Source organism: Microcaecilia unicolor, chromosome 2, assembly GCF_901765095.1.
Source record: "Microcaecilia unicolor chromosome 2, aMicUni1.1, whole genome shotgun sequence".
NCBI classification, from domain to species: domain Eukaryota; kingdom Metazoa; phylum Chordata; class Amphibia; order Gymnophiona; family Siphonopidae; genus Microcaecilia; species Microcaecilia unicolor.
This window is the reverse complement of record NC_044032.1, coordinates 141,736,452-141,763,938: the sequence shown is the minus strand read 5'-3', so window position 1 is coordinate 141,763,938 and position 27,487 is coordinate 141,736,452. Positions and strand designations below refer to the sequence as shown.

At 41.1% G+C, this 27,487-nt stretch overlaps 1 protein-coding gene across 9 annotated transcripts in view; it reads left to right on the top strand.

The window, feature by feature from the left end:
- MEF2C (myocyte enhancer factor 2C) overlaps positions 1-27,487 on the top strand; it is a 504,569-nt gene that overhangs the window by 394,810 nt on the left and 82,272 nt on the right. For 7 of the 9 annotated variants that reach the window (XM_030193373.1, XM_030193370.1, XM_030193375.1 and 4 more), the window contains 2 exons: positions 861-1,047; positions 3,904-3,951. In XM_030193373.1, coding sequence (XP_030049233.1) covers positions 861-1,047; positions 3,904-3,951 — 235 coding nt within the window. The remainder of the gene's footprint in view (positions 1-860; positions 1,048-3,903; positions 3,952-27,487) is intronic. The other 2 variants (XM_030193374.1, XM_030193371.1) reach the window with 1 other exon arrangement.

Sequence of the window (27,487 nt, the reverse complement as noted above, 5' to 3'; positions counted from 1 at the left end):
AGTTAGCCTCTTGGTGCCTATAGAAATGAATCTCACTGAATGAAACCCTTAAAGAACTGTGTTTTATTTGTTATGGATCCTGGATGTTTATGTTCTTTGAAACCTTATCCCATTTGGGAGACCTTCAAAAAGTAATGAATTATTGATGTGCCCTTAGCCCAATGGCATAACAAGGTTGGGGCAATTGGTGCAGTCCACACTGAGTGCATACAGTAAAGGGGTCCATCAAGGAGTCACAGGGTCGCAGACTCAATGTGCTGTTGGCTCTACTGGTCCTCTGCCCCCTCTGATATCAACTTCCTGTTCTGTGGCAGGGGACTGGCAGAACTAACAGCACACGTATGGAGGAGGGGGGTGATCCATTCTGAGCGACAACTAAGCTAGGTATACCACTGCTGAAAAGGGGAAAGAAATTTGATATACCGCCTTTCTGTGGTTGCAGTCAGAGTTTTACATATTATATACAGATGCTTATTTTGTACCTGGGGCAACAGAGGGTTAAGTGACTTGCCCAGAGTCACAAGGAGCTGTGTGGGAACAAATAGAAGTAAAACAAAACAATAAAGGAAAATAAGAAAATACCTTTTTATTGGATTAATTTAATACATTTTTAATTAACTTGTGAAGGCAGAACTTTCTCAAGTCAGGAATGAGTAAAAGCAAAACATAGGAACATTACTACTTAATCCATTGTAACAAAGTCATCACAACCCAGGTTGATTCTTCAGTATTTCACTTTAAAGTATAAATGTTACTAAGTATTTGCAACATGTCTTATCAACCAGCAATAAAATGTATTTTAAGTTCCTCATGTTTTGATATTTTTTTTCTTGTCTTTATTTTCTTGTTTGCTTATATAGGCTGTTCCACCACCCAACTTTGACATGCCAGTTTCTATCCCAGTGACGAACCCGAACAACTTGGTATACAGTAATCCAGTCAGTTCACTGGGTAACCACAACCTTTTGCCACTGGCCCACCCTTCTTTGCAGAGAAATAGCATGTCTCCTGGAGTGACACATCGGCCACCGAGTGCAGGTAACACAGGTATGCTTTGTTGAATTTTCTAGTAGAAAAATGAAATGAAAGGGTAAACTCTTACACAATCATTTTTAGCCCAACAGTATGACTTCTATTCAACTTCACCCCTAACTGATTGCATATAAGGAGAGTTCTGTTTTACCAACAAACCAATTTCAGAGATCCTCTGTTCTAACATTAGCAAAACACACAGAACCGAGAATAATGTAGGTCTTATACAAAATATGCCTAGTACCGTGAACATATTTATTACAATTGACAAACACAGAGAGAGAGGAGGTGCCTTTCTTTACTTTATCCCACCTTCTCTTTCACCCTGTCACACTGCCTTTTTCGGTAGCAATGATTTCACTGAAAAGCAAGAATGAGATTGTCTCTACACCTTCCTGTCCCCTAAAGACAAAACTTCATTGCAGTTTCTTCCTAGTCCTATTAATTGGACTCTACATTTTGCCCAAAGAAAGGTCTGTGTTGCAGAAGAGCACTGTAAAGTTATAAATACAGTGACATTTGTGATGCAAATGAGCATTACCTTACCCAGTCATGGCTAGCATAGTGTAGCAGGTGCACTTCCACTGGGCATAGGCATCTGGTACTGGAGGGGGAGGGTGCAGTCTATTGTCCATTTCATCCATTTGTTATATGATTTCCAAAAAAGAAGAAGGAAGGAGTGGGGCAGAGCAGGGATTTGTGACTCTGCAGTGAACGCAGGAAAGTCCGCTTGCGACTCTGACAGGAGAAAACCGGGGAACAAGAGAAGAAGATGGGATGAGAGGATCCAGTGTTTCCCCCCGACTTTCATTTCAGAGAAGAAAGGAGAAAATGCTGACGAGTAACTTAAAATAGCAATGCAGTCTGCACAGGATCAACTGTTCAGTTGTGCGACTTTTCCTTGGTCCTATGCCCAAACAAGTGTCAAATTTAAGGCAGAATTAGTCACAGAGAAAAGGAATGTGTCAATTATTCCAGTTCATCCTCAGGGGGAAGATATCAACGTGGTCTACCATTAAGATGTGTTATTTTAATGTTGATCCCACTTATTAATAACCAGGTCTCAAAGAGACCTGTGCTAAAATAGCATAAGTTAGTGGTAAAATCTAAATGGTAGCCCACGTTGATTACACATGGTGAAACCGAGGGGCATAGTTAATGCATGTTAAGATGAAATTGTGTGGAAAGGTCATCCTCCTTCCTGGTGATACTCTGGGGTCATCTCTAAGACAGAGGATAAGGAGGATTAGAATCAGTCAATGTGTCTTTGCTCTCAGTCCCAAGCATGTTGAGTTGAAAGAATCGGGGAAGTTTTTCATCAGTGCAAGGAAAAAGAGGAGAGAGGGATTCAATTCCTATGTAGGGCTTTCAAATTATATTGTTTTGGACAAAGCATCAAGAGTCATGCAAAGTCAATCCTTAAAATTTAAGAGGGTCTTTTACAAAGCGTTGGTAAGCCCAACGCAGGCTTACCGAACACTAAATCGGGACTACCGCCAACGGTAATTCCGCCCCATGCTTGCGCCATTTCCAGGGGAAAAGAAAACCCCTGGAATTGGCTTGCGCAGCGATAACCCTGCAGTAATCGGGCATTGCCGCTTGCTGCACGGTTATCGCCGGGTTACCACAGGAGCCCTTATCAACACCTCAGTGGGTGGCGGTAAGGTCTCCCTGCCACATGGCCACATGGTAAGAGTTCTCTTACTGCATGGCCATGTTTGTCTGGGGGCTTTTTACCCACTGCAGTAAAAAGGGCCCTGGTGTGCAGGAAAAACGGACCCCGATTCAAGCACAGGGCCATTTTTCCCGCAGCCTGGTAAAAGGACCCCTAAGAGAATTAAGTAGATTTTTGATATTTAACCCTAGCGATCGCTACTGTGGCCTTATCTACGGATAACCAATGGCTGTTGAATATTTTTTTGACATAGGGAGGAACGTTTTCATTGTATGAAAGTTAGAATATTTCCAGACTTATCTCAAGAAACTCAGAGATACAGAATTTTTTATGTTAAAGCCAGGTAGGAGCTACTTTCTTCCTAAATATCCTTGTAAGCGCATAGTCCACTTTTAAAAATTGTAAGTATGTGTTTTTCGAGCCTGCTCAGCTTACTACCTTCTTGGCCACTAAACAGGTTGTAGTACCTTCTTAGCTATAATGTAAGGATGTAATTTGAAAAGATCTAGCAAGTTAAATAAGACTCAGGTTAATCAGGTCTTTTTTCCTCATTAAAGGTTTTTTTTTTTTTTTTACTAAGCCGCAGTAGCGTTTTTAACTCGGGGTAGAAATCAGCTTATTGTAAATGCTGAGATGGCATTTACCACCAGCTGATTTCTACCTCGAGCTAAAAATACTACCGTGGCTTCATAAAAGACCCCTTATATTATTCAGAATGGTTTATTACCCTCCAACTTTAAATCTTTGATCTCCATTATTGTGTTCTTGAGTGGTTAATATGCCTTATTTATTTTCATATTGTATTAGTATCCTTTTTTCTGTTAATGGCATATGTTACTTTTCTGTATAAGATGTTGTATGCTTGGTTGTTGTTTGAAAAATCTTATTTAAAAACAACAAAAAAGATATTTAACCCTAGTGAGTAAAGAAGAAAAGCAAAATGCTGTACCTCATATTAAGTATTACTTATTATTATTATTTATTATTATTTGTTACATTTGTATCCCACATTTTCCCACCTATTTGCAGGCTCAATGTGGCTTACATATTACCGTTAACGGCGATAGCCGATTCCGGTATGAACAAATACATGGTGTGAATAATACAAAGTGATATTGTGGTATGGGTACTGACTGGGTTTCTGGGTCTTTGTAGTGTTCATTTCCCTCACCCTGCTGTTTCCTTTTCTTTTTTAGGTGGCTTGATGGGCGGGGACTTGACAACAGGTGCAGGCACCAGTGCAGGTAAAGAGAAGGGAAAATAACCTATCCTACTGCATCTGAACTTGATAAGGGAGCATTTCAAATATCGAAAGAGGTGGTACAGGAAATAAAGAACTGTGCCTACCAATCTCAAATGTAAAAGTATGCATCCTTGGCCCTGCAGTGCACCTTAAAAGCTAGGCATCTAGATTGCATTATAGAATATGCTTTTAACATTCACCTTCAGAGCACCTAAATGGAGGAGCCCAGTCATAGAATTTACCCCATGGTGTAAACTTAGAAATTTAGAAAAGTAAATTTAAAAAAGCATTCAAAATAAAGGATACGAGTATTCAGTGCCGCCCACCGAAAACGATGCCTGGCTTTCAGTTAAGAAGTCACTGTGATGCAAAAGTATGCATTCAGCTGGAGCAGGTGCAAAAAATAGTTCTGCAATTGGAATTTTGCCAAAACCTTAATGGCACATCCATGGCAAAAAGGTCATAGCAAAACTACACATTCTAGTAGGCTCATTTGAATGTAAGTCCTAGTAGCAAAATGGTGCACAAAAAAAACAAAACAAAATAGTGTGTGCACTGTTGCATTGTTTAGTACATCAACCTCTTCTCTCGTGATGATGCCCCTTAGATCTATTCACTACTCTTAACACAGGGTGTCGGGTAATTGTACAAAGAGCCACTTTCTTCAGGCAGCCAGAATGGCTTGAATGCTGATATTCTAGTCATTGAAATGAGCATCTTCAGGCTTATCAGCATTCTGTAAGCGTATGCCTAGATGCGATGGTGCGTAACTTGTTGGTGGGCATTCACATGGGCAGAATTTGAGCAGAGCTTGGGCAGGGTGCATACTAGCCTGTATAAATTATAAAAGCATATCATTTTTGCACAGTCGTGCAAGCTAGGTGCAAGTATTTTCACGAGTTCTGTGGTCGGTGCAAGTGTTTGCACCTTGCATATAGATGCATTTTGTTTATTTATTTGAGACATTTATATCCCACATTATTCCAGGTAAGTTCAGGTTCAATGTGGCTAACAGGAAATATTAACAATAATATAAGTAATATGAGCATACAAAGAAAATATACAATCCGTAAACATCACCTCCATACAGTAAACAAGACAAGGTACCTAACATACCCTAACCCAGGAACTAACAAGCACTAGTACAGGTGAGGGATTGATTAAATAGAAATGCCTTCAGCAGTTTACGAAATAATAGACAATCAGTGAGACACCTTAGTGAGCAGGGCCACCGAGAGACTGAACCTGGCCCAGGGCAGGGCTGTCGCTGCCAGCCCAGGGCTGGCCCCCCTACAATTGTTATCTGCTGCCACCCCCAATCGCTGCTGCTGCCACCCCCCTACCCGATCGCTGTCTCTCCCCCCATCGCTATCGCTGCCGCAACAGAAAATACCTTGGCTGGCAGGGATCCCAAGGCCCCGCCAGCAGAAGGCATCTTCCTCCAGCGCTGACTGCCTGCCCCGTGGCTGCTTTTCTTCTCAGGGCATACTCTTTTTCAAAATCGAGCTTGTGCGCCTGAGAGGAAAAGCAGCTGCTCAGGAGAGTAGCGCTGGTGGAAACTCCGGGTCCTCCCCAGCCTCCAAGGGGGGCCCGGCGCCGGAGTTCTCTTTCTCCTGCTCCTGTAAGGACGCGATCACTCAGGTCCCGTTAGGAGCAAGAAACAGAGAGAGACCCCGGCGCCAGGTCCCCCTTGGAGGCCCAGGGAATTTTGCCACCACCCCTCTTGGCAGCCCTGTTAGTGAGTTTGGCAGAGAATTCCACAACTTTGAAGCTTGGTAGGTAAAGCCTGCAGTATGAATAAATTTATAATGAAATTTCTTACGACTTGGATAATGATGCATGAGATAGTCCCTAGATGTAGGAAAAGCATTTTTTGAAGGCAGATCTATCAGGTTTTGCATGTAACTAGGCAATAGGCTATACAAAATTTGGTAAACAAATGCACAAAGCTTAACGGTAATCCAATAATTTATTGGAAGCCAATGTAGTTTAACCAGGAGAGGAGTTGCCTTAGAATAGAGGGGAGCTCCACACACAGGACAGGCAGCGGTTCTGCGCTAATTGTAATTTCTTGACTAAGGAGCACTTCAAACCTGAATAAACAGCATTACAATAATCAAATTTGGAGAGATCTAATGTTTGCACCAAAGATCGAAAGATAGAATTTAAAAAGAAAGCGCATAATCGCTTCAATCTCCACCATGTATTGCCAGAGAATGTGGTAAAGGCGGTTAGCTTAGCGGGGTTTAAAAAGGGTCTGGACGACTTCCTAAAGGAAAAGGCCATAGACCATTATTAAATTGACTTGAGGAAAATCCACTGCTTATTTCTGGGATAAGCAGCTTAAAATGTATTTAGCTATTTTGGGATCTTGCCAGGTATTTGTGACCTGGATTGGCCACTGTTGGAAACAGGATGCTGGGCTTGATGGACCTTTGGTCTATCCCAGTGTGGCAATACTTATGTACTTATATACTTAAAACCACCTTAAAAACTTGAGGTTCAAAGGATAAATAGTGATTTTCAGTCACTTAAGCTAAATTTGATAAAGAAAAGTAGAGTCCAAAGAGGTGTTTTTCAAGCACGTGTATCTAGGTGCTCCGTTGTAGAATTACCCTCCACGTGTCATTCTATTGCCAGTCTTTCTTATCAGTCTTTGAAAAAAAAGTGTTGTTTTGATGATAATACCATGCAGCATCTGTAATATGCCATAACTCTGGTCATTTTAACAGCTGAGATACAAATCAATCCCAGAGCAGTGGAGGGAGAGTGTGGGGGCTACGACGTGATTATCCCCTTGCACTACACACTATTAACTCTGTTACTTACCTATATAAGACCTTTGTTAAACATTTCAGCTCCTAAAATAGCACTGATTCGCTTCATAAATTTGAGTGGCATTTGGGAACAGATCTAAGATAGTTATGGAGGGAATGAAAATACCAGGCAAAACAACAATATGATATTTAGTGCTGTCAATGGCAAACTCTGTAGCTTAAATTGCTAGTTATTCGGTTGCCAATCAGCCCTATTCTCTCAACAACTGTGCAAGAAAATTGCAGTTATCTTTCTTATCAAAAGATGTTCTGTATAATAAAGTTTAAAAGACCCATTATAGTAATGTATGAGAGTTGCAAGACCTAGATTAGGCTAAAGTCCCTGATTGCCAGGCTGGCAGAAGGGGAAGGTGGGAATAACATATGGGTTGACTGCCCTACTCCAGGCTCCCTCTACTGGTTTGTCTAAGGAAGTGCTCTGCAATTCGTACCCTGGGTGTTGGATGGCAGTTAAGAAGTGGGGGGGGTAGGTGGGGTAAGCATGGTAGCACTGTTCATTTCCTTTAAAAGACTTGGAAAGTAACAGAATGAAGACAAAACTATAATGCATGTTTTATTTTTTAAAACGTACTTAAATTGGCACGCGTCCAATGTGGGTTAGGCCATATTTTTATTTAACAAAGAATTTGAGATCGTGGACTGGGGGGGGAGGGGGAGGGTGGGGGAACAGTATAGCCATTTCCTAGGCTATAGATGCACTTGACTTTGCAAACATGATAGCTTGTGGACATCTTATTGATTCGGTGGTGTGCAGAGGGAACTTTACAGAAAATGCATCATACATTTTTAATTGCATGAATAGTCTTTGTCCTTAGTCTAGCAGTAAAGGCCCGAAGTTCCATTCTAAGTGCTGCTCCTTTGAGTATGACACGTAGACCACTAGAAAGGATTTGGTAATGGGCCAAAGTGGGGTGTGAGGTCAGTATAAGGTTCAACTGTCTGCCCGATTGGTATCTCCAAACAATACTGCTATTTTGGAGAGCTTCTCTCTTTGTTCTATAGCAGGATGAACACAAAACAGTCTGTCTCCTCATCATTTTTCCAAAGAAACAGAGAGGCCTGTGTGTTTCCTATTTGGTAGCTTAGAGCTGGTGGTAGAGTTACATAGTTTAGTCTGTTAAGTTATACCCTTGTTGCCAGATTTAAATTATATAAATTTGTGCATTTTCATTGTTGAGAACCCCCCCCACACACACACACACACATTTTTCAAAATACACAAGGATTTGGTGCATTTTTCTCAAGACTGTGTTTACTATCATGAGGCTTTTTAACTGCATGACAGTATCAGTTTCTCTCCTTCACTGCTGCATTTCACAATAAAAAGGAGATTTAAAACAATTCTTAGTAGGTTAGTCAAGTACTGGCTTGGAAAATTATATCATTCTCTGGTTTGGATTGTTCTGACTAATAACCATAAAGCCAGCCACAGTTTTACCATGGGAGCCCACCCAAGACATAAATACAACTTAAGAAAACGGACTTCTTTTTTTAATATCCGACACCAGTCATGGTATTTTTAACTGAAGCCAAGGTTATCTCAGGTTTGTTCAAAGTAAACTCATTCTTTGTTCTCTGATTGGATGGTTCCCATCATGTGACATGTGTCACTGCCAACAAAATTAAAGCGTACATTCCCCATTTCCCATTTCATCATAATTTCTGCACACTAAAAATAGCAGAGCCCTTGGCACCAGCCTCTGTAACCAGGGATTGTTGATTGAAAGGGAAGAACAAGAACTCACAGGACCTAGAAAAAAGATGCTCAAAAACCACTTTCCAGCTACACCCAGAAGTTTTGAGCCAAAGTCAAAATGTTAAATAAGAGATGTGCTACCTGTTTACTTAGTATAATGGGAAAAGTTGCTCTAATGTCTAGAGAGCTCGTGTAACTTATTCCTACATTAAATGTAAGCCACTTCATTTACATTGTGGGTAACTTGACAAGAAGCAAATAATAAGATATGCTGAGTGTTTTTATTGCTGTACATTATCAGAGCTATAATTTCATGTAGCGGTTTAGCATTGCTTAAATGTTGAAAGCCGAGCGAATGAAGATTTCAAATAGTGGCTGACTGGTACTGCTGCAGACTGGAGCCTTACCATTTTCTTCTGCAGTAGCAGCCGCAGAACTGACATACTATTTTTATGCCTCAGTGCATCTGCTGTGATCTCTTGGTAATCATGACCTCAGAGGTTCATTTTTATTTTTGGGTACAGAGTCTACAGTCCCCTGGAGGTGGTCTGCTGTTGATGGTAGGCTTCTGCAGTTTACTCGAACTGTTGAGCAAATAGAATGTAACTTCACACACTACGTGAGAAAGAAGGAAACCTTTCATACTCTGCCATTTTTATTTCTTCTTGTTCCAAAACCTGAAAACTAATTTCATGCCTGACATAGCAGCCACTGTCAATCCAGAGTGACTAAGTGCATGACACATCTGAGGAATTTCTGTGTGGTCAATATTCAGGGCTAGTGTACCTGGTAGGAGAGGCTTCTAACTGGTTAACTAGCACTGACTAGACCAGGCATTAATTTTCAGCTGGATTTGTGCCGCTGAATATCAGCTGTGACTGCCGTGCAGGGCTGGTGTTCAGGGGCCCAGGGCAGAAAACAGGGAGGGGGCCCAAAAGCTGGCCTTCAGCCGATAACTCCTTTAGCTTGAGGCAGGTTTGTGGCCCCCTGTGGTATGGGGGCCCAGGGCAGTTGTCCTGTTTGCCACCTCCTAACACTGGCCTTGCTGCTGTGGCACATTTTGGGCAGTGCCACAACAGTCTGGGAGCAGAGTCAGGACAGGCCTGATATTCAGATGCAGTATCTGGATAGCTATCCATTTAACATAGGACTGAAAAAACACTATCCTAAGTACTGCCATTGAATATCAGCAGCAGCAGGGTAACTCCCTGCAGCCATATTGTGCATGAATGTTCAGTGCTGATAGCTGGATAGGGGACAGTACTGACTATCTGAGTCTAATTTAGCTGGTGGCAGCCATCTTTTAAAGACATACTGACCACAGCTGGCTGACCATAGCCCCGTTTTCTTCTGCTTTGATGTGAACATTTTTTTTGTCATAAGAACATAAGAATAGCCGTACCGGCTCAGATCAATGGTCCATCTAGCCCAGTATCCTGCTTCCAACAGTGGCCAATCCAGGTCACAAATACCTGGCAGAATCCCAAATAGTAACAAGATTCCGTGTTACCAATCCCAGGGCAAGCAATGGCTTCCTCCATGTCCATGTCAATAACAAGACTATGGACTTTTCCTCCAGGAACTTGCCCAACCCTTTTTTAAACCCAGGTAGGCTAACTGCTGTTATCACATCCTCCGGCAACAAGTTCCAGAGCTTAACTATTCTTTGAGTGAAAAAATATTTCCTCCTATTTGTTTTAAAAGTACTTCCATGAGTGTCATGATCTGTTTTCCAGTGTGCATTAATTATTTGAAGGAAGCTCGATGCAATTAGCTACATCTGTCTAGGTAGTGTTAACTGCACTTCATTATCTGTCTTAGTAACTACCTCAGCATTAACAACACAGTTCAGGACACCTGGTAGGAGTCTATTCGATAAAGGAACATAAGCACCTACTTCCCTTTGTAGATAGGCACTTACAATTTAAGTACAAGCATTTACACCAGCCATAGAATTACTATGTTGGCACCTAAATGTCAAAGATACGTGGATAACTTACAGTATTCTATAAATTACACCTGTAAGTGGGAATCCCACCCAGGCTTCACCCATGTGTACACTCCCCTTGCCAATCTGTGCTATATGTGCAGTGGCCTGAGAACCAGGTTCAATTCCCACTGTACTTCTTTGTAACTCTGGTCAAGTCATTTAACCCTCCATTGCCCCAGGTACAAAATAAGTACCTATATATAATATGTAAACTGCTTTGACTGTGACCACAGAAAGGGGGCATATCAAATCCCATCCCTTTCCCTGTTCCCTCTGTAAGATAAGTGCGTATTTGCAGAGTAGTGCTTAGGTGGAATTTTGGCATTTGTATGCATATATACCATTATTCTAATCAGTTTGTGCTTAATGTAGGGTCATAACTGTAAACACCTACGCTATAGAATTGCCGCCTACAGGGTGATTCTATAACAAGGTGCTGTTAAAGGAGTTGGTTATACCATCTGTTTCAAGTCTATTCCATAATGAAAAGTAAGCACCTACTTTCCTTTACAGAATAGTGGTTAGAGTGCCAGTCTTGACATCTAGAGGTGGCCGGGTCAAATCCCACTGCTGCTGCTTGTGATTTTGGGCAAGTCACTTTACCTTCCATTGCCTCAGGTACAAAATTAGATTATGAGCCCTCTAGGGACAGAGAAATGCTCAGTGTACCTGAATGGAACTCACCTTGAGCTACTTCTGAAAAAGTTGTGAGCAAAATCTAAATAAATAAATTTAAATAAGTGGCCGAAAACATACATCAGTGGAATTTGTGGACACTTAAATTTGCCCTCTAGCTGGTATAAAGGTTTGCACCCAGGTGAGCACTAGACCATGTATAAGTTATAGCATTCTATAATTTACGTGTGTACTCATGCACTGAGCATATGCTTCATCCAAACTTTGCCCATGCCCATCTCCACTGGCAAAGTGCATGCCATCCAATCATAGTGCTTAGCTTTCTGCTAGTCAGTATTCTGTAAGAGGTCATTTGCATGCTTAAATGACTAGAAAACTGCCATGTATACATCATCTTGCCTCTTTCAACTAGATGGCTCCCTTGTGAATTACCATCTGTCTCAAAAGCAGCAGTTGGCATGTACTAACAGTTAGCACGCACATTGACAGTTAATACAGCTTAGTGAATAGGTCCTTTAGGCCCAGATGATCAGTTTCCCCATGCTGTTCTGAACAGCGCTGTTAAATTAGCACTGGAACAATGCGGGGAAACAATGCCTCAACGATCAAAACTAATAGCGTGCAAATTTATGCACGCTATTAGTTTTGACCGTCGGGGTACTTCAGTGGGAGGATTGTGCCTGGGCATGCGCCAAAGACACAATCCTCCCGCAGAAGTTGTTTGATAGGTCGGGCTGTCAAAAAAAAAAAAAAAAACCCCAGACCTCTCAAACTTAACCTGACATGGGGGCTGGAGGTCCAGTGGACCTCCAGCTCTCCCCCTCAATCCTAAAAAAAAATACCTGGTGGTCCAGCAGGACCCTAGTTGTAGCTTTCTCCCCCCCCCCCCCAAGCCCTCCAGCCAACCACAAATCCCAACCCCCCCACCTTCAAAATGGCAGCACCCTGCCCTGCCTGGTGCATCCTGGGATGCGTTGGGTGGGGCTTCACTCCCATATAAGGGATCTCTCTACCTATTGCCATAAGAACAGAAAACAGCTTCCTTAGCTTCAGGAACAGACTAAAAAATCTTTCTGTTCCTAAAGACTGCTTCATAACAATCCATTGACTTCTACCTCCTAGTATCATCCATTATCTTTTCCTATAATGTTTTTGGTCTCATGCGTTACACCAATGGTCTCTAATTGTTCTCATACCTCACACCAACATTATCGTTTTTTGTCTTACAATGTAAGCCGCACTGAACCCTGGAAAGGGGATATTAGTGGATACAAGAATTGATTTGATTTGTATTGAGGGGGAGGGGCTGGAGGTCCACCAGACCTCCAGCCCCCCGTATCGGTGTCTGGGAGCTTGGGGTTGGTTAGGGACTTGGGGGGAGGGGCACTAGGCCACCAGGGCGGAGGAGCCTTAGTCATTGGGGGGGTGGAGGGTCTGGGGGTCCACTGGACCTCCAGGACTGACAGTAGCAGCCTGGACTGACAATGGCAGCCTGGGCTGCCTGGCTTTGAGGGAGGGGGAGGAAGAGAGGAGCGTTATCCCTAACACCAGCTCCAAGTTGGTGTAGGGTTAAGGCGGTATTCTGCCTGTACGATCAGAGCTCTGCGGTATTCCCTGGCACACTTGTTGCTGTGCTAGACCCCTCTGATCATTCTGCCCTGGTAAATGTGGGTACTAGTCCTGTGCTAGTGGTCTCTAGCACCCACATTTACCTTTCATCATTGGAGCTTAAGTGAACAGAATTGACGCAACCACAGCATGCTACAAGGTTAAACATTCTTTTTGCAAATGTTAGCGCATCTTTATTTGCTTATAAGTACATAAGTATTGCCATACTGGGGGAGACCAAATGTCCATCATGCTCAGTATCCTGTTTCCAACAGTGGCCAATCCAGGTCACAAATACCTGGCAAGATCCTAGAACAGCTCAATACATTTTATGATGCTTATCCCAGAAATAAGCAGTGGATTTTCCCCAAGTCAATTTAATAATGGTCTATGGGCTATCTTTAGCAACTGTTCTGCTTCCTCACATCTTAATTAACACCTAATTCAGGTCAACTGCCGTTCTACCTCTCCAGCAGGCCACAGAGATGTCCTCTCCTCTCAGAACAGATCAAAAGCTTTAAAAGAGTGAATATGGCCAGTCGTTTCATTGCTACGTTTTTAAAATTATTAATAGAATCAAAATAGTTTAATGGCTTCTTAGGGCAATTCTACAGCTGAATATTCTGACCTTTCTAACCTCTTAGTAAGTGAATGTTGTATTATTTTCAATAATGTTGGCATTTAAGAAAATGAAGAAAACTCACTGTAACAAAGCAAAAGGAGACTATTTAAAAAAATCTCTCCATGCTTCCAGCTATCAATCCAGTTGTCAGAAACATTGTTAAGAAATGGAAGTTACATGAAAATATTGAAGGCAAGAAAGATCTGGAATGTCAAGAAAAATCTTCAATAGACCAAACCGGTCAGATCTGCAAAATAGAACTCACAGATCAATGCACAGGACCTGCTGAAAAGTTTCATTGGTGCAGGTTCACAGCACAGTGTTGCGTAGTCAACAGTCATCTGCATGGGAGAGTTGTCAAAAGGGATTTTTTTCTGTATCCTCATCATAAAAATCATTGCCTAACATATGCAGATCTGTCGTATGGTTACAAAACACTGTATGGACAGGCTCCTGAGGATTTTGTCTTCTTGATTTCATTGTTAGGGCACCTATTACAGATCATAGTTATTCTCATTTGCTTTTGTCTTTCCCATTTCTGAAAGGTCTAGAGCTAAGGTCAGTATATGAAAGGTCTTTTCTGTATTATTCAGTAAAGATTTGGAATTTTTTGCCTTTAAGTATTTGACTTGCTCCTACTTATGTTCTTTAAAAAAAAAAAAACTATTGAAATCTTATTTGTTTGGGAAATACTATAAGGTTGGTGGAATTTGAAATAACTTTTATGTTCTTTTTTGTTGGTTCTCTTGTGTTTTTACTAGTTGTTATCCACCTTGAACCTATTTTTGCAAGGATTTGGTGGGCTATAAGTACTATAGCATAGAATGCACAAGAAAACCTTGATAAACCTGAAACTAGCTGGATCAAAGTGCTTTGGACTGATGAAACAAAGATTGAACAGTTCAGCACCATGGAGTTAAAACTCTGGAATTCTTTATTGGAGAAAGTGGTAAAAGCAGTTAATGTAGCTGGGTTTAAAAACGGTTTGGACAAATTCCTGGAGGAAAAATTCACTGTCCACTGTCAAGTGAAGTTTGCTGCTTTTCTTCCATGTGCTGTCTTCAAGCAAACACTGATGTATTTATGAATAAAGGACTTGCTGTTTTTTTTCCTGACTCATCCCATTAGTCATTCCCACCCCTCCTTTTTTTACCTGGAAAATTTCATAAACCACAATTAAGATAGGCCTGGGGAAAACCATTGCTTATCCTTGGGATTAAGTAGCATGAGACTTACCTCCAAATCAACCATAAAGTACTTACTGGAGGGAAAAATGGAGGTTTGAAATGACCTTCATAGTCCCTAGACTTGAATATTTTGATGAGCTTTTGGGGATCTCAAACATACAATGTATGTAAGGAGACCTAAGTAATGTTCTGTGATAGAAAAATTCTGTTAGGAGCTCACAGTTAGCTTGATTTCTGTTTTGTAATTTCTTTGGTATTAATCTCTCTAATCTTATATCTGACTGTAGTGGACTGTAACTTTGCATAAGGTTTTTTTTTCCCCTTTTATTTTTGAATTTGTAACTCTTTTTGAGTTTTTCTTCTTTGATTCTATAGGCATGTTTTTTTTGCTTGTTAAATATTTGAAATTGCATAAATATGGCACATTAAGGTGAATAAGCAGAACTTGCAATGCTAAGGGCTGTCAGTTCTACCTCATTTCTTGAGTAGAGCTGCATCTGTTGATTCATGAGTTGCATCATTATCCAAAGTTCTTCACAATTTAAGAGTTTGCTCAGTCTATACTGCCAAACACAAGGAGGCCTAGATTCAAAGACTTTATGCTCCTAATTTTTAGAGTTGGGCTCCTAAATTAACCTCTATGAATACTTAACTAGGCTTAGTACATAAATTTATGCTCAGTATTTCACGAAACACCTAAATTTGGAAGCCTAAAAAGTGGGTGACAACAGGGGTAGATTTATAGTGGGGAAAAACAGGAGCTGATTTTCAGCACATAAAGGGTAATTTTATAACAGGATAACAATATACGTAACATAGAGGCATATTTCAAAGCACTTAGCCTTCCAAAGTTCCATAGAAACCTATGGAAATTTGGAAGGCTAAGTGCTTTGAAAATATACCTCATAGTAACATAGTAGATGACAGCAGATAAAGACCTGTATGATCCATCCAGTTTGCCCAACAAGATAAACTCATTACATATGATATAGGATACTTCATATGTATACCAGGTTTTGATTTGTCCTTCAGAAAATTCAAAAAGAGAGAATTTCTACTAACCAAAAAATAAAAATAAAAAATGACCACTTACAGGAAGGAAAAAGGCCTTACAGAGCTCCTAGATACTTTTTAAATCTGTCGGAGCTATAACAGATCTTTATGATCTTCCCTTCATCATTGGCCAAAAAACCTTCAAAAATTGCTAACAACTTCCTGCCGGTCACATATTAAAGATCTTATTCTTGAAAATTAATGTGCGTACAATATTCTTAATATATTTAATTCAGCATGAATATCGACACTTATCTTTAAAGTCAGTACTGGTCTGGGGATCTCTTTATTTATTTGCTGCATTTGTACCCCACATTTTCCCATCTATTTGCAGGCTCAATGTGCCTTACACTATGTTGCAAAAGGTATAATCATAAACAGAGTAAGAGGTATGGTCTAATTTAACATATTACTGTGTAAGAAACTAGGTAGATAGGTCAGTAGAATTATTTACAAAACACAAAATAAAACAGGTAAGATATAATGACCAATAGTGATAATGTGATTAACATAATCAAATTAGAAGGGATCAGTATTAGTTGGTTTAGATGTAGAACGGAATCAAGTCGTTAAGGAGGATTTTTATTGTAAGTCTCTTCGAACAGGTGCGTCTTCAATAACTACCGGAAGGTTGTCAAGTCATGCGTTGTTTTTATAGCATTCGGTAGTTTATTCCATGATTTTGTGCAGAGGTATGTGAAGGTAGATGCGTGTAGTGATTTGTATTTGAGTCCTCTACAATTGGGGTAGTGGAGGTTTAAGAAGGTACGTGATGAACTGTTGATGTTTCATGCAGGTAAGTCAATTAGGTCTGACATGTATGATGGAGCATCTCCATGGATGATTTTATGGGTTTAGGTGCAAACCTTGAATGCAATTTGATCTTTTAGTGGAAGCCAATGTAATTTTTCTCTGAGGGATTTGGCGCTCTCATACTTCGCCTTTCCAAATATGAGTCTAGCTGCGGTATTTTGGGCAGTCTGGAGTTTCTTAATGGTTTTTTATTTGCATCCTGCGAAAATGGAGTTACAGTAATCCAGGTGGCTCAGTACTAGCGATTGCACTAGTTTGCGGAATACTTCCCTTGGGAAAAAAGGTTTCACTCTTCAGCTTTCCCACATGGACTGCTCTTACGCACTATCTTCGCCCTCTAGTCCCGAGCCGACGATGGCTAGCGTTTCGCGCTGCTGCTTCAGGGTCTCGATCGCGGGGCTGATATGCTTCTTTCTCATGCTTTATGGAGATCCCTTTTCCTTCTCTGCCATTTTCAGGGCATAGACCATAGAAGTCTACCCAGCACAGTCCTTGTTCTAAAATTTCTGAAGTTAATGTTGAAGCCCCTGAAAAGCTCCACTCCAACCCATCCAAATCTATTCAGCCATGATCAGGGCAAAGACTGTAGAAGTGTGCCCAGCACTGGCCTTGTTCTCCAACTTCTGAAACTGTATCTGTTCAGCCACAATCAGAGCACAGACTGTAGAAGTTTGCCCAGTACTGGCTTTGCTTCTCGATTACTGGTGTTACTTCCTAATCTCCGCTAAGCTTCTTTGGATCCATTCCTTCTAAATACCTAGGTTAACAGGTCAAGAAGGTGCCTATTTTTAGCATATTTTATAAATACACATGATGGTGCTTTTTTTAGAAGTGTCATTCCCATTGTGGATGTCTATAAGTTATCAACATGGGGTGTGCTTTAAGACATGTAATTTTTACCACTGACTCATGCAACTTTTTTATGCAATGAGACCTAGTTACTAATAACTGGGGTTAATAGTAAACAGTAAAATAACACATTTTGTTGGTAGCCTATATTGAGAATTTTCCCCCTTAGATGTCTGTCAGTCGTGGATGTCTACATTCCAGTTTTACAAAGCTGCAATATGGATGTCTAAAACTGGAGAATGGTAAATGGCAAGGGGGTGTGGTCTGGGTGGGCTCAAAACGTAGGTATTTGTTCCCCATTTCAGAAAGGGAATGAATGTCTCTGTGTTCAAAAAGATGGTCATCAGGAGGTAGACCTACTACCCAGGATGCCCAGGGTTTAGAAAAGAAGTGTTCCTATTGAGTAGCGTTCCACTGAAGAAATTAGGGGAGATCACCCTCTTCATCCCCCAGTGGTTAGTGTCACCACCAAAAGCAAAACTGGCAATGAATACTGATCCCTTTGACAGATTCAGGAGAACAGTGTGTTGAGTAGGAACCTACTATATAAAGGAATATTAGATACTAGCCTCACGAGTATATACACACTTAAAATGTTAGGCACAAGTGCTTATGCCATCCATAGAACTGATGCAAATACTCAGATATATATACAATTTATAGTATTCTGTAAGTTATGTACCTAAGAGGGAGCATTACCTATGCTCTGCCTTTGCAAATACATGCTAAATTAAGCAGGTATTTACAGATTAGCAATTAGTTGGCATTTTGGCGCATATGTGTTTATATGTCAAAAGTCTAAACATTTATGCTTGTAATGGACACATGCCCCCTGATATTTAAATGGAGAGAATGACCACAAGAATGTGGAGGAATGCTCTATCCCTACAACCATAGCACAAACACAGACCAAAGAGTAAGGTGGTTTGGCTCTTCCAAAGGAGACGCGATAATTCTTGTGTGATTTTTTACTGAAAATACACCAAAAGACTCAACAGTATATATGCTAATATATACTGTACAATCCAATCTTGCAGAGAAATGGATTATGTTGCAAAGCATTTACGGTTCAGGACAATGAGGCAGCTTGGCGGGGCTACTCCCAGTTTGTAGTAGTGATCTCTTCCTGTGCTGAAAGATCTAAGGATGTTTCTGTCTGTCATCACCCGGGCATGAGCATAGTTTTGTTTTGCAACATCTTCCATTTCCCTGTGTGCAAGATTGGATTGTTCAGTATATATTAGCATACACCGTACTTTCAGACTCCCAAGGCAGGTGCCCATGCACTGAAACACAACTGCTGTGTCGAGTCTTTTGGTGTATTTTCAATAATAGATAACACATAAGATTATCTCATCTCCCTTGTGTCCTTTGGAAGAGCCAACCCACCCTACTTATTAGTCGGTGTGTTCCTGATATTTAAAATCAATTAACCAGCCAGGAACGGTTCCTGGCTGGTTAAATGGCACTTAACTGGCTATATGGCAATATTCAGTGGGAGACAGCTGGTGATCTCCCACTGAATATCGATGGTTAGCGCTTAGTGGATAATTGGTTATATCATGTGATATAACGGGCTATCCACTGATATTCAGCGTGTTGCTGGCTACGTTTGGTGGCCAAATTTCAATTTAACTGGCCAGTGTTGATTATTGGCTTGGTCAGTTAAGTTGAAACTAGCCAATAAATTGGATATATTCAGTGCTGGTCACCGGAAACAGTCCCCAGTCTGCTGATTCCCACAGTCTGAATATCAGGTCCATAAATGTTAGCTGCTATGTTGGTACACTTTTTCTTTTGGTGATCAGAAACAGTGCAGTGGTAGTAAGCTTTGAGCAAGGGCCAGGACTAAGGGGTGGTGAACAGAGTGGCTGTCCTGCAAGTCATGTGGCAAGAAATATCAGTTAACATTTTTTCTTCTAACTCCCTCCTTCTTTCCCCCAGTTATTCACCTTTCCCATCCTCCCATGCTGGATGGACCACTGCAGATTACCCAAACTTGACCCTCTCCCATCGTGCATCCCTATAGACTGGTAGCAGGAGACATATTTAATCTGATGACATCTCCTTCTATTTTGAGACTAAATCTCCTGATAGCAGCTGTCAGATTTGGTCTCACATGATACTACTTAAAAGTACATAATATTATAAAATCCTCTGCCCAAACTACTCAACTAAATATTGCTTGGGAATAATACTTCATGAATGGTTTATTTAAATAAAGTATTGAATCAAAAAAGTCCAATTCTATCCTGAAGTCTCCCACTCCCTTCTGATTTTATTTGCCTTCCACTGAGACTTGAGTACACACAGAGCCCTATGTACTGAACATTTTTCCTATTGACCAAAAGTGGTAGAAAACATTTAGTACTGAGCTTCCTAATTACATCTTTCAGACCTCATAAACAGTTAAGCTTTCATAGAGCAAGGTGGGGGGAGTGGAGGGAGCGATAAGGGAAAAGAATGTCTGGAGGCAGAGAGGGAGCAAGAAGAGTGGAATAGTGTTAGAAGTCATCGGGTGCAAAGGGGTTGAAGGAGGGATGAGAAGGGGGAAAGTGTCTGGAGAGAGGGGTGGAGATATGGTCTGAAGGATCTCAAGAGACAAGAAAAAGAGAGAGTGTGTGTGAAAGAACAGGAGGCTGAAGCCAGGGTGAGAGGCGGTGGAAATCGGATTAGAGAGGAGGTGAAAGGAGGACTATGGGAAGCTGGGTAGAGGTAAGAGAAGAAAGGGGTTGGATGCTAGGAGTGGTCGAGTCACAGGAAAAGAGCTGGGACTGGGGAGGGAATGATAGAGGAGAGATGGTTTGGGAAGGGGTGAGTACAGAGCATGGCAATGGGGGACTAAGGAGTGGATGGTGGGGAGAATAGGAAGTTGAGAAAAAAGGAGACAAGCAACAATGGGAGACTTAGAATTAGAGAACAGAAAAAGGGGATTAAACCAAACTGGTCTAAGGATCCATAGCAGTCTTTCTTTGTCTATTTTCCTAGTAGTAAATATAGTGGTACTCTGGGTCTGACATAATATTGACAGTGTTGCCTTTTAATTGGTCTGGTTGTTGCAGTTTTACTCCTGGAGTTAGTGATGTTATTTTAAGTTTGCCGTATAGATTTCTGTGTGTCTTAGGGCTTTGTGTTATTTTGCAAACTGTCCGATAGTAAGAGAATTTTTTACTATTCCTGAGCTGACAACAGAATTTGACTTTTGTTTTTTTATGTGGTGAATATAAGGGGAAATATCTTACCACCATAGCTGAAGGAATGTGAAGTGTGAGTTACAGATCTTGAGCTACAGATTTTATAGTGAAATTCTCTCTAATTCATATAGAATAATTAGTTGAATTATGTTATTGGTTGTAAGTGTAGCCTTATTGGGTGCTGATACTGACTTGGGGGAGGCTTTTTGACACAGAGAAGGCTCTTAGAACTTTTTTTGTATTGTCTTGTATAGCTAATTTAAAGAGGTTTTTGATGTGTTGGTGGGTATGATGTGTGGAAATGTCGCATGGGCTTTGCCCCCCTATTTCCACCCCAAATTCTGTCCTGAGATGTTAGCAGTCTATAGACCTCCTCTCTCCCACCTTGATTGATGGATCATCTGGTCCCAGCAAATCCTGAAGAGAACCACTGCTCTATACAGCCCTCCCCCACTCTGACAACTGAAGCAAGCTCAGAGAAAAAAATAATTTAAGGGGGGGGGGATGCATAATTGTGAATTTCTGTCCCAGTTGCCGAAAAAGCTGATCCGGCTCTTATGTGATTCTGCCAGCAAACATCATAAGTTCTATATCTCCAGCTGTTGCTTCTTCAGTCTCCTATGTGCTTATAAATTTACAGATATACAGACAAACCTTTCTGAAAGAATGTTAACAAGTATCAAGGAGAACCATGCAGACCCTCTGAATGCTGGTTTGATACAGGATTATGAAGAGAAAACCAAATGATATACTATGTGATACTAAATGTTGCATAGAGGGTTCAGAATGTGGCATTTAAAAAATGCACTGGGAATTTGTAATTACATCTCTGATGATTCTGGCAAACTTTGTCGTATGCCACCACCAGAAATAGTAATAAAGCACATTTATGTGAAGTTAAGACAAGGAGCATACATATTTGTTTGTGGGATATGCTGGGATTTAAATTGGATGTACAATTTTTACTCCTTTTGCCTATAAACGATTCATTACTTTCTCTCTGGAAACAATCAAACTAGTTGAGAATGCCAGCTGACTGTTTAAATTCTCTTTCCCTGGCGTGGTTGTGGTTAATTTTATTCACTGCCTCTTTTACTCCTCACTAGGATGCGTTTTTCATCTGTCCTGTTTCAGGTGCCTGAGAAATGAAGCAGGGATAATCTTAAGAACCGTTTCAAGTAAAAGCAGAGCTGTTTGAAATTTTTCAGAAAGGCAGACACAGTGCAGCTACTTATCATTGGCTAACTATCTGCATTTCATGCCAGCCCCTGTTTACGGGCAGAGCATGCCCCTGATGTGGTATTTTACACAAAATGACCCATTATTTGAAAGAAATTACAGTCTGTGGATAAAATAGTACCGCCGTGGCAGGGAGAGGCCTGCCTCAGAGGGTTTTTGTTATATTTAGCGCTCGCCAGTCTCCCCAGTTTGCAGTGCATTGAAGTCAAGATTTTGGTTAGACAGCACATTAAACTAACAGATGTTATTTTTATGCTACTGCGTGAAGGGCTGCCGTGTCACAGCTGAAACCAGACAAAGAAAGGTGTCACTTACTTTCAAGTTTGCATTCCTGCTAAGTTCTATTTTCTTTGCAAACAGTAGGTATCAAGAAAGCCTTTTGCTTCTCTCATTATGGGCCAGAGGCACTTGTCTGTAGCCAGAATGCTTAGTCCGTGTTGGCCCTATATGCTGGTACTTTAACCCTTTCTACTCCTAAAAGCTAAAAATTGTTTCTCTACTTTCTTAAACTTTTGAATGACCTGTTTCATTAAGCAGGATCAAACATCCCAAGTAGATTGCTGAGGGGGATAAAGAAAGTTGAGTAATACAATACATGGAAACATAATCCAGCTGATATTCAAAACCATTTAACCAGCCAGGAATGGCACTTGGACAGTTAAATGGTACTTAGGTGGCTGTCCGGCGATATTCAGCAGGAGATAGCTGGCTGTCTCCCTCTGAATATCGCTGGTTTGCACTTAGCAGATAGCCGATTATATCACGTGATTTAACCAGCTAACCACAGATTTTCAGTGCATCGCCGGCTAAGTTTGGCAGCCAAGTCTGGCTGAATCCAGATTATTATTATTAGCATTTGTATAGCGCTACCAGATGCATGCAGCGCTGAACACCTGACACAGAGAGACAGTCCCTGCTGACTTCTCTTTCTTTTAGTTGGCACACAGATAATAGGAAGTGCCTGTAGTGATGCAACCAGTTTTTATTTGAAACTTGACTGTTCTGGGCTCTGATTGGCCTGGAGTTTGAAATTACCCAGCAAATGCTGGCTGTTGCTTCAGTTTCAGCCTGGGAGAAAAGAGAGAGAGATCTCTTTATTGAATCTCTGTGAACAGATATATGTCCTGATCTCCTCAGGTACTTTCTAGGAAGTATGCAAATGTTTAGTTAGTTTTCTAATTGATCCATTTTTCAGTTACTTACTACTACTACTACTATTTAGCATTTCTATAGCGCTACAAGGCATACGCAGCGCTGCACTTGTTAGTGTTTGATATTTGCACATTTTTCCCCACTGTTCCAAGTTCTGAGAATAAACACATTTGTTTGTTCTGCCTATCTGGACTGATAAATAATCCTGTTGGTTTGTGTGTTGGGTCTGTGAGTGCTTTCTGGGAACTGTGGGACCACTGGGGGAGTGTGGCTTCAATAACCTAGAAATCACTTGGGATGATTTGAGAGTGGGAGACTTACCCACAGGCCGTTGCGACCCAGTCAGTGGGAAGAGGGTGCTAGTGTAGAGCATGAGTGGAAGGTGCAGGCTGACCTGAGCTGTGCTGGGGTAACCCCAGGTGAGTGCCAAGGCATTTCGTGATAATCGACTTGGGCTGGCTATGTTCATAGCAACCAAAGATAAACTGGATATTTCAGTCAGATCCTTTTTTCAGTCGGTTCCTTCCATTTTCTGAAGGATTTTCTTTTAACTCTAATAGCTTCTTTCACCTCACTTTTTAACTGTGCCAGATCTCTTTTGCCCTTCCTTCCTCCTTTTTTAATACATGGAATATATCTGTTCTGTGCTTATAGGATGGCATTTTTGAACAGCATCCATGCTTATTGTAAACTGTTGACCTTTGAAGCTGCTCCTCATTTTATCATAGTCTCCTTTTTGAAAGCTAAATGCTAACATTTTTCCTTTCCTGTGAGTAGCTTCTCCAGAGATATTATCAAATCTTATCATGTCCCCCAACACCATTACCTCCTGCACCAGATCATGCACTCCACTAAAGACTAGGTCTAGAATTGTTCCCTCACTTTTTGGTTCCTGAACCAGCTGCTCCATAAAGCATTCCTTGATATCATCAAGGAATTTTACCTCTATTCAATTCCTGATGTTACATTTACCCAGTCAGTACTGGGGTAATTGAAATCACCCATTATTATTGTGTTCCCCAGTTTGTTAGCCTCCCTAATTTCTGATAACCTTTCTGCATTTGTCCATCCAGGCCAGGTGGACAGTAGTACACTCCTATCATTATCCTTTTCCCCCTTTACACATGGAATTTGTACCCATAGGGATTACAAAATGCGTTTTGCGTCCTAAAGAATTTTTAGTCTATTGGATTCAAGGCTCTCCTTCACATGTAATGCTACCCCTCTACCAATTCGATCCACCTTATCACTGCAATATCATTTGTACCCTGGTATGACAGTGTCCCACTGGTTATCTTCCTTTCATCAGATCTCAGAGATTATTATTAAATCTTTCTTTTAGTGCAATATATTCTATCTCTCCCACATTATTTATTAGGCTTCTGACATTTGCATGCAGACATTTCAAAATGTTTGTTCCTATTTACAACTTGCTCAGCAGTTGACAGTGATAATTTGCAAAAAGTTGTGTTGCCTTTACAATAGCTCCTTTCAGTTTTGCCCACTGCTTTCCAACTTCTTTCAGATGTTCCCTTCTAGACAACAATTCATTGAGGTAATCCCCTATCTGAACAAAGTTTTTTTTTTTTTTTTTGTCTTGAACCTTCACTTTTGAATGAACCCTCTCCACACCTATCTTAATAGGAAATGTCCCAGCATTGAATATTTGGGTTGAATGCCAGCAGTGGGCGAAGTGCTGCCCACCAGCATCATAATATCAAGGGATAGGTGTCTAATTCTAAACCTATTGTTATAGAATTGTCTTCCATGTGTCAAGCCATTGCATTAACTGTTAGTATGAGTGGTCACTAGTTCTCATGTTAGCTGCTTAACACACTTCAGTAAAGGGCTCCTTACTTTCACAACTCTTGCTGAGGATTACGTAGTAAAGTGTTCTTGTTTGCATCCACCATTTAGATATTTTGCATACTATTTTTACACTTAATAAGAATGAACAGGATAGAAAAATAATGTGCCAATTTTAGTTATTAAAAAAACTCTACGCAATCGTGCACAGTAATTGGGGCCCTTTTATTAAGCTGCAGTGACTCGTGCTTACCACAGCTTAAAGGGCTTACTGCAGGGCGTGCTAGGCATCCCGCGATAAATTTCAAATGTGTGCGCACTACCCACTCACTAAAAACATATTTTTTACTTTTTGGCCAATAGGGCTTTCCTGGGGGTGGAGAATGGGTGTTTGCGCATTAATCAGTTAGCATGACAGCATTGCTGCATGGTAACTGAATAGGGCAGGATTAGCGCATGAGCCCTTAATGCTAATTTTTCCTAACGGCAGCGTGCTAATGGCAACATTAGAGGCCCTTTTACTAAGGTGCGTAGGTGCCTATGCACATGTAACATACATCAAATTAGAACTACCACTTGGCTACTGCATGCCCTAGATGGTAATTCTAATTTTTACAAGCGTCCGATACGTGCGGCAGAAAATATTTTTTATTTTCTACCACGTGGCACTAATCGGGCGGTAATCGACAGTGTACGCGCTGACGATTATCACCCGGTTAACGTGTGAGTCCTTACCGCTAAGTCAGTGGGTGGCAGTAAGGTCAAAGGCCCAAAATGGACGAGCGCCAGTTTTTATTTTGCTGCACATCCATTTTTGGCGAAAAAGAAGGCCTTTTTTGCAGGCGTGCTGAAAAATGGACCTGCGCGTGTCCAATACACACTCCTGTACGAGTGTAGGGCATTTTTTGGCACGCCTTAGTAAAAGGGCCCCATTGTGCATGGCCGTTAATTTGGAAAATGGAAAATTGGCTGTTTTCTGGCTGCAGTAAAAATGGCCTTAGCATGTGAGAGAGACCCACATAAGGCTAAGACCACTTTCTACTTCAGCTTTTTAAAAGGACCTCATAATGAGTTTGTCATACATGATTTTGCATCACAGCAGCTCATTAACATGAATAAACGTTTGCACATAGAAAATTGTTCTTGAAATGTTTTAGTGCAAAAATGAAAATGTTTACAAATGGTGCTGCATGTGCCATACCATAAAATAATGTAAGATTTATTTTTTGTTATATTTGTACCCCGTGCTTTTCTAGCTCACGGTAGAAATCATCTGATGGTAAACGCCAAGATGCCCATTATATTCCTATGGGCATCTCAGCATTTACAGCCTGCTAATTTCTGCCATGAGCTAAAAATGCTATATCAGCTTAGTAAACCTTTAGTACGTTGCCTTCAAGGTTTACAGTCTTTTGACTGGATATGCAAAGATCTGCTACATTTTTGTTTTCTTTCTAGTTTCTGCCATGTTTCCTTTTGGATCAAATTGTAATACTCCACTGCTAACTCCAGACTCTGTTCCTTTTATCTTGCTGCACCATATGCCTGTAATAGACTTCCTGAGCCAGTACGTCAAGCTCCATCTCTGGCCGTCTTCAAATCTAAGCTGAAAGCCCACCTTTTTGATGCTGCTTTTAACTCCTAACCCTTATTCACTTGTTCAGAACCCTTATTTTATCATCCTCATATTGCATAGGGGCCCTTTTACTAAGCTGCGGTAAAATGTAGCCTGTGCTAGTGAGGGTGTGTGAAATTGGTGTGCACTGAGCCATTTTTTGCCACGGCAGGTAAAAAGGCCCTTTTCTAATGGGGTGGTAAATGGCCGTGCGCTAATATTAAAAGTAGTGTTTGGCTGTTCACTGCCTGAGCCCTTACCGCCACCTCTTTACTTGTCACTAGGGGCTCATGTGCTACTCGTGTGGTAATCAGGCAGCGCACAGCAGTGTGGCCATGCTGCCAATTACCGCTGGGAATATCCTTCGGTAGAAAATAGAAAATCGGAAAACAGCGCACCCCAACTTCAGAATTACCGCTGGGTGCCCACGCTACCCTGGCGGTAGTGTCGATTTGGCATGTGCTACCCATGCATTAGTCCTACCATGGCTTAGTAAAAGGACCCCTAAATGAGCCACTTAATGCCAGATTCAGGAATAATGTCAGAAAGTATTTTTTCATAGAGAAGGTAAATAGTAGTAGTAGTAGTAGATACTCGGAATACCCTCCCGCGGGAGGTGGTGGAGATGAAAATGGTAGCCGAATTCAAAAATGTGTGGGATAAACACAAAGGAATCCTGTTTAGAAGGAATGGATCCACAGAATCATAGTGGAGATTGGGTGCCAACATTGGTAATTGGGAAGAAAAGCCAGTGCTGGGCAGACTTCTACGGTCTGTGCCCTGAAAATGGCAATGACAAGTCAAGGTCAGGTATACATATAAAGTATCACATACAATGAGTTTATCTTGTTGAGCAGACTGGATGGATCATACAGGTCTTTATCTGCTGTCATCTACTATGTTACTATGTAATTGAATGCTAACAATCAATTACTGGCGTTAATTGTCCTGAATTGGAAATTGGGTGCGCATCTCGGTGCACACTATTCTATAACATACAGAACTCATGGCATGCAAGCCAAAAGGGAGTGTGGCCATGGAAGGGGCATCGGCGGGTCATGGGTGTTCTCACACGCAGTGTCATAGAATTCAGGGGATGCACACATAACTTACGTGCCAGGATTTACACCAGGTTTTAGTTGGCGTAAATCCTTCCAACCAACGTTTGGCTCGAGAATCAGTACTAAGTGCTATTCTATAAATAACAGAACTCTGAGCACTGTTTATAGAATAGCGCCCT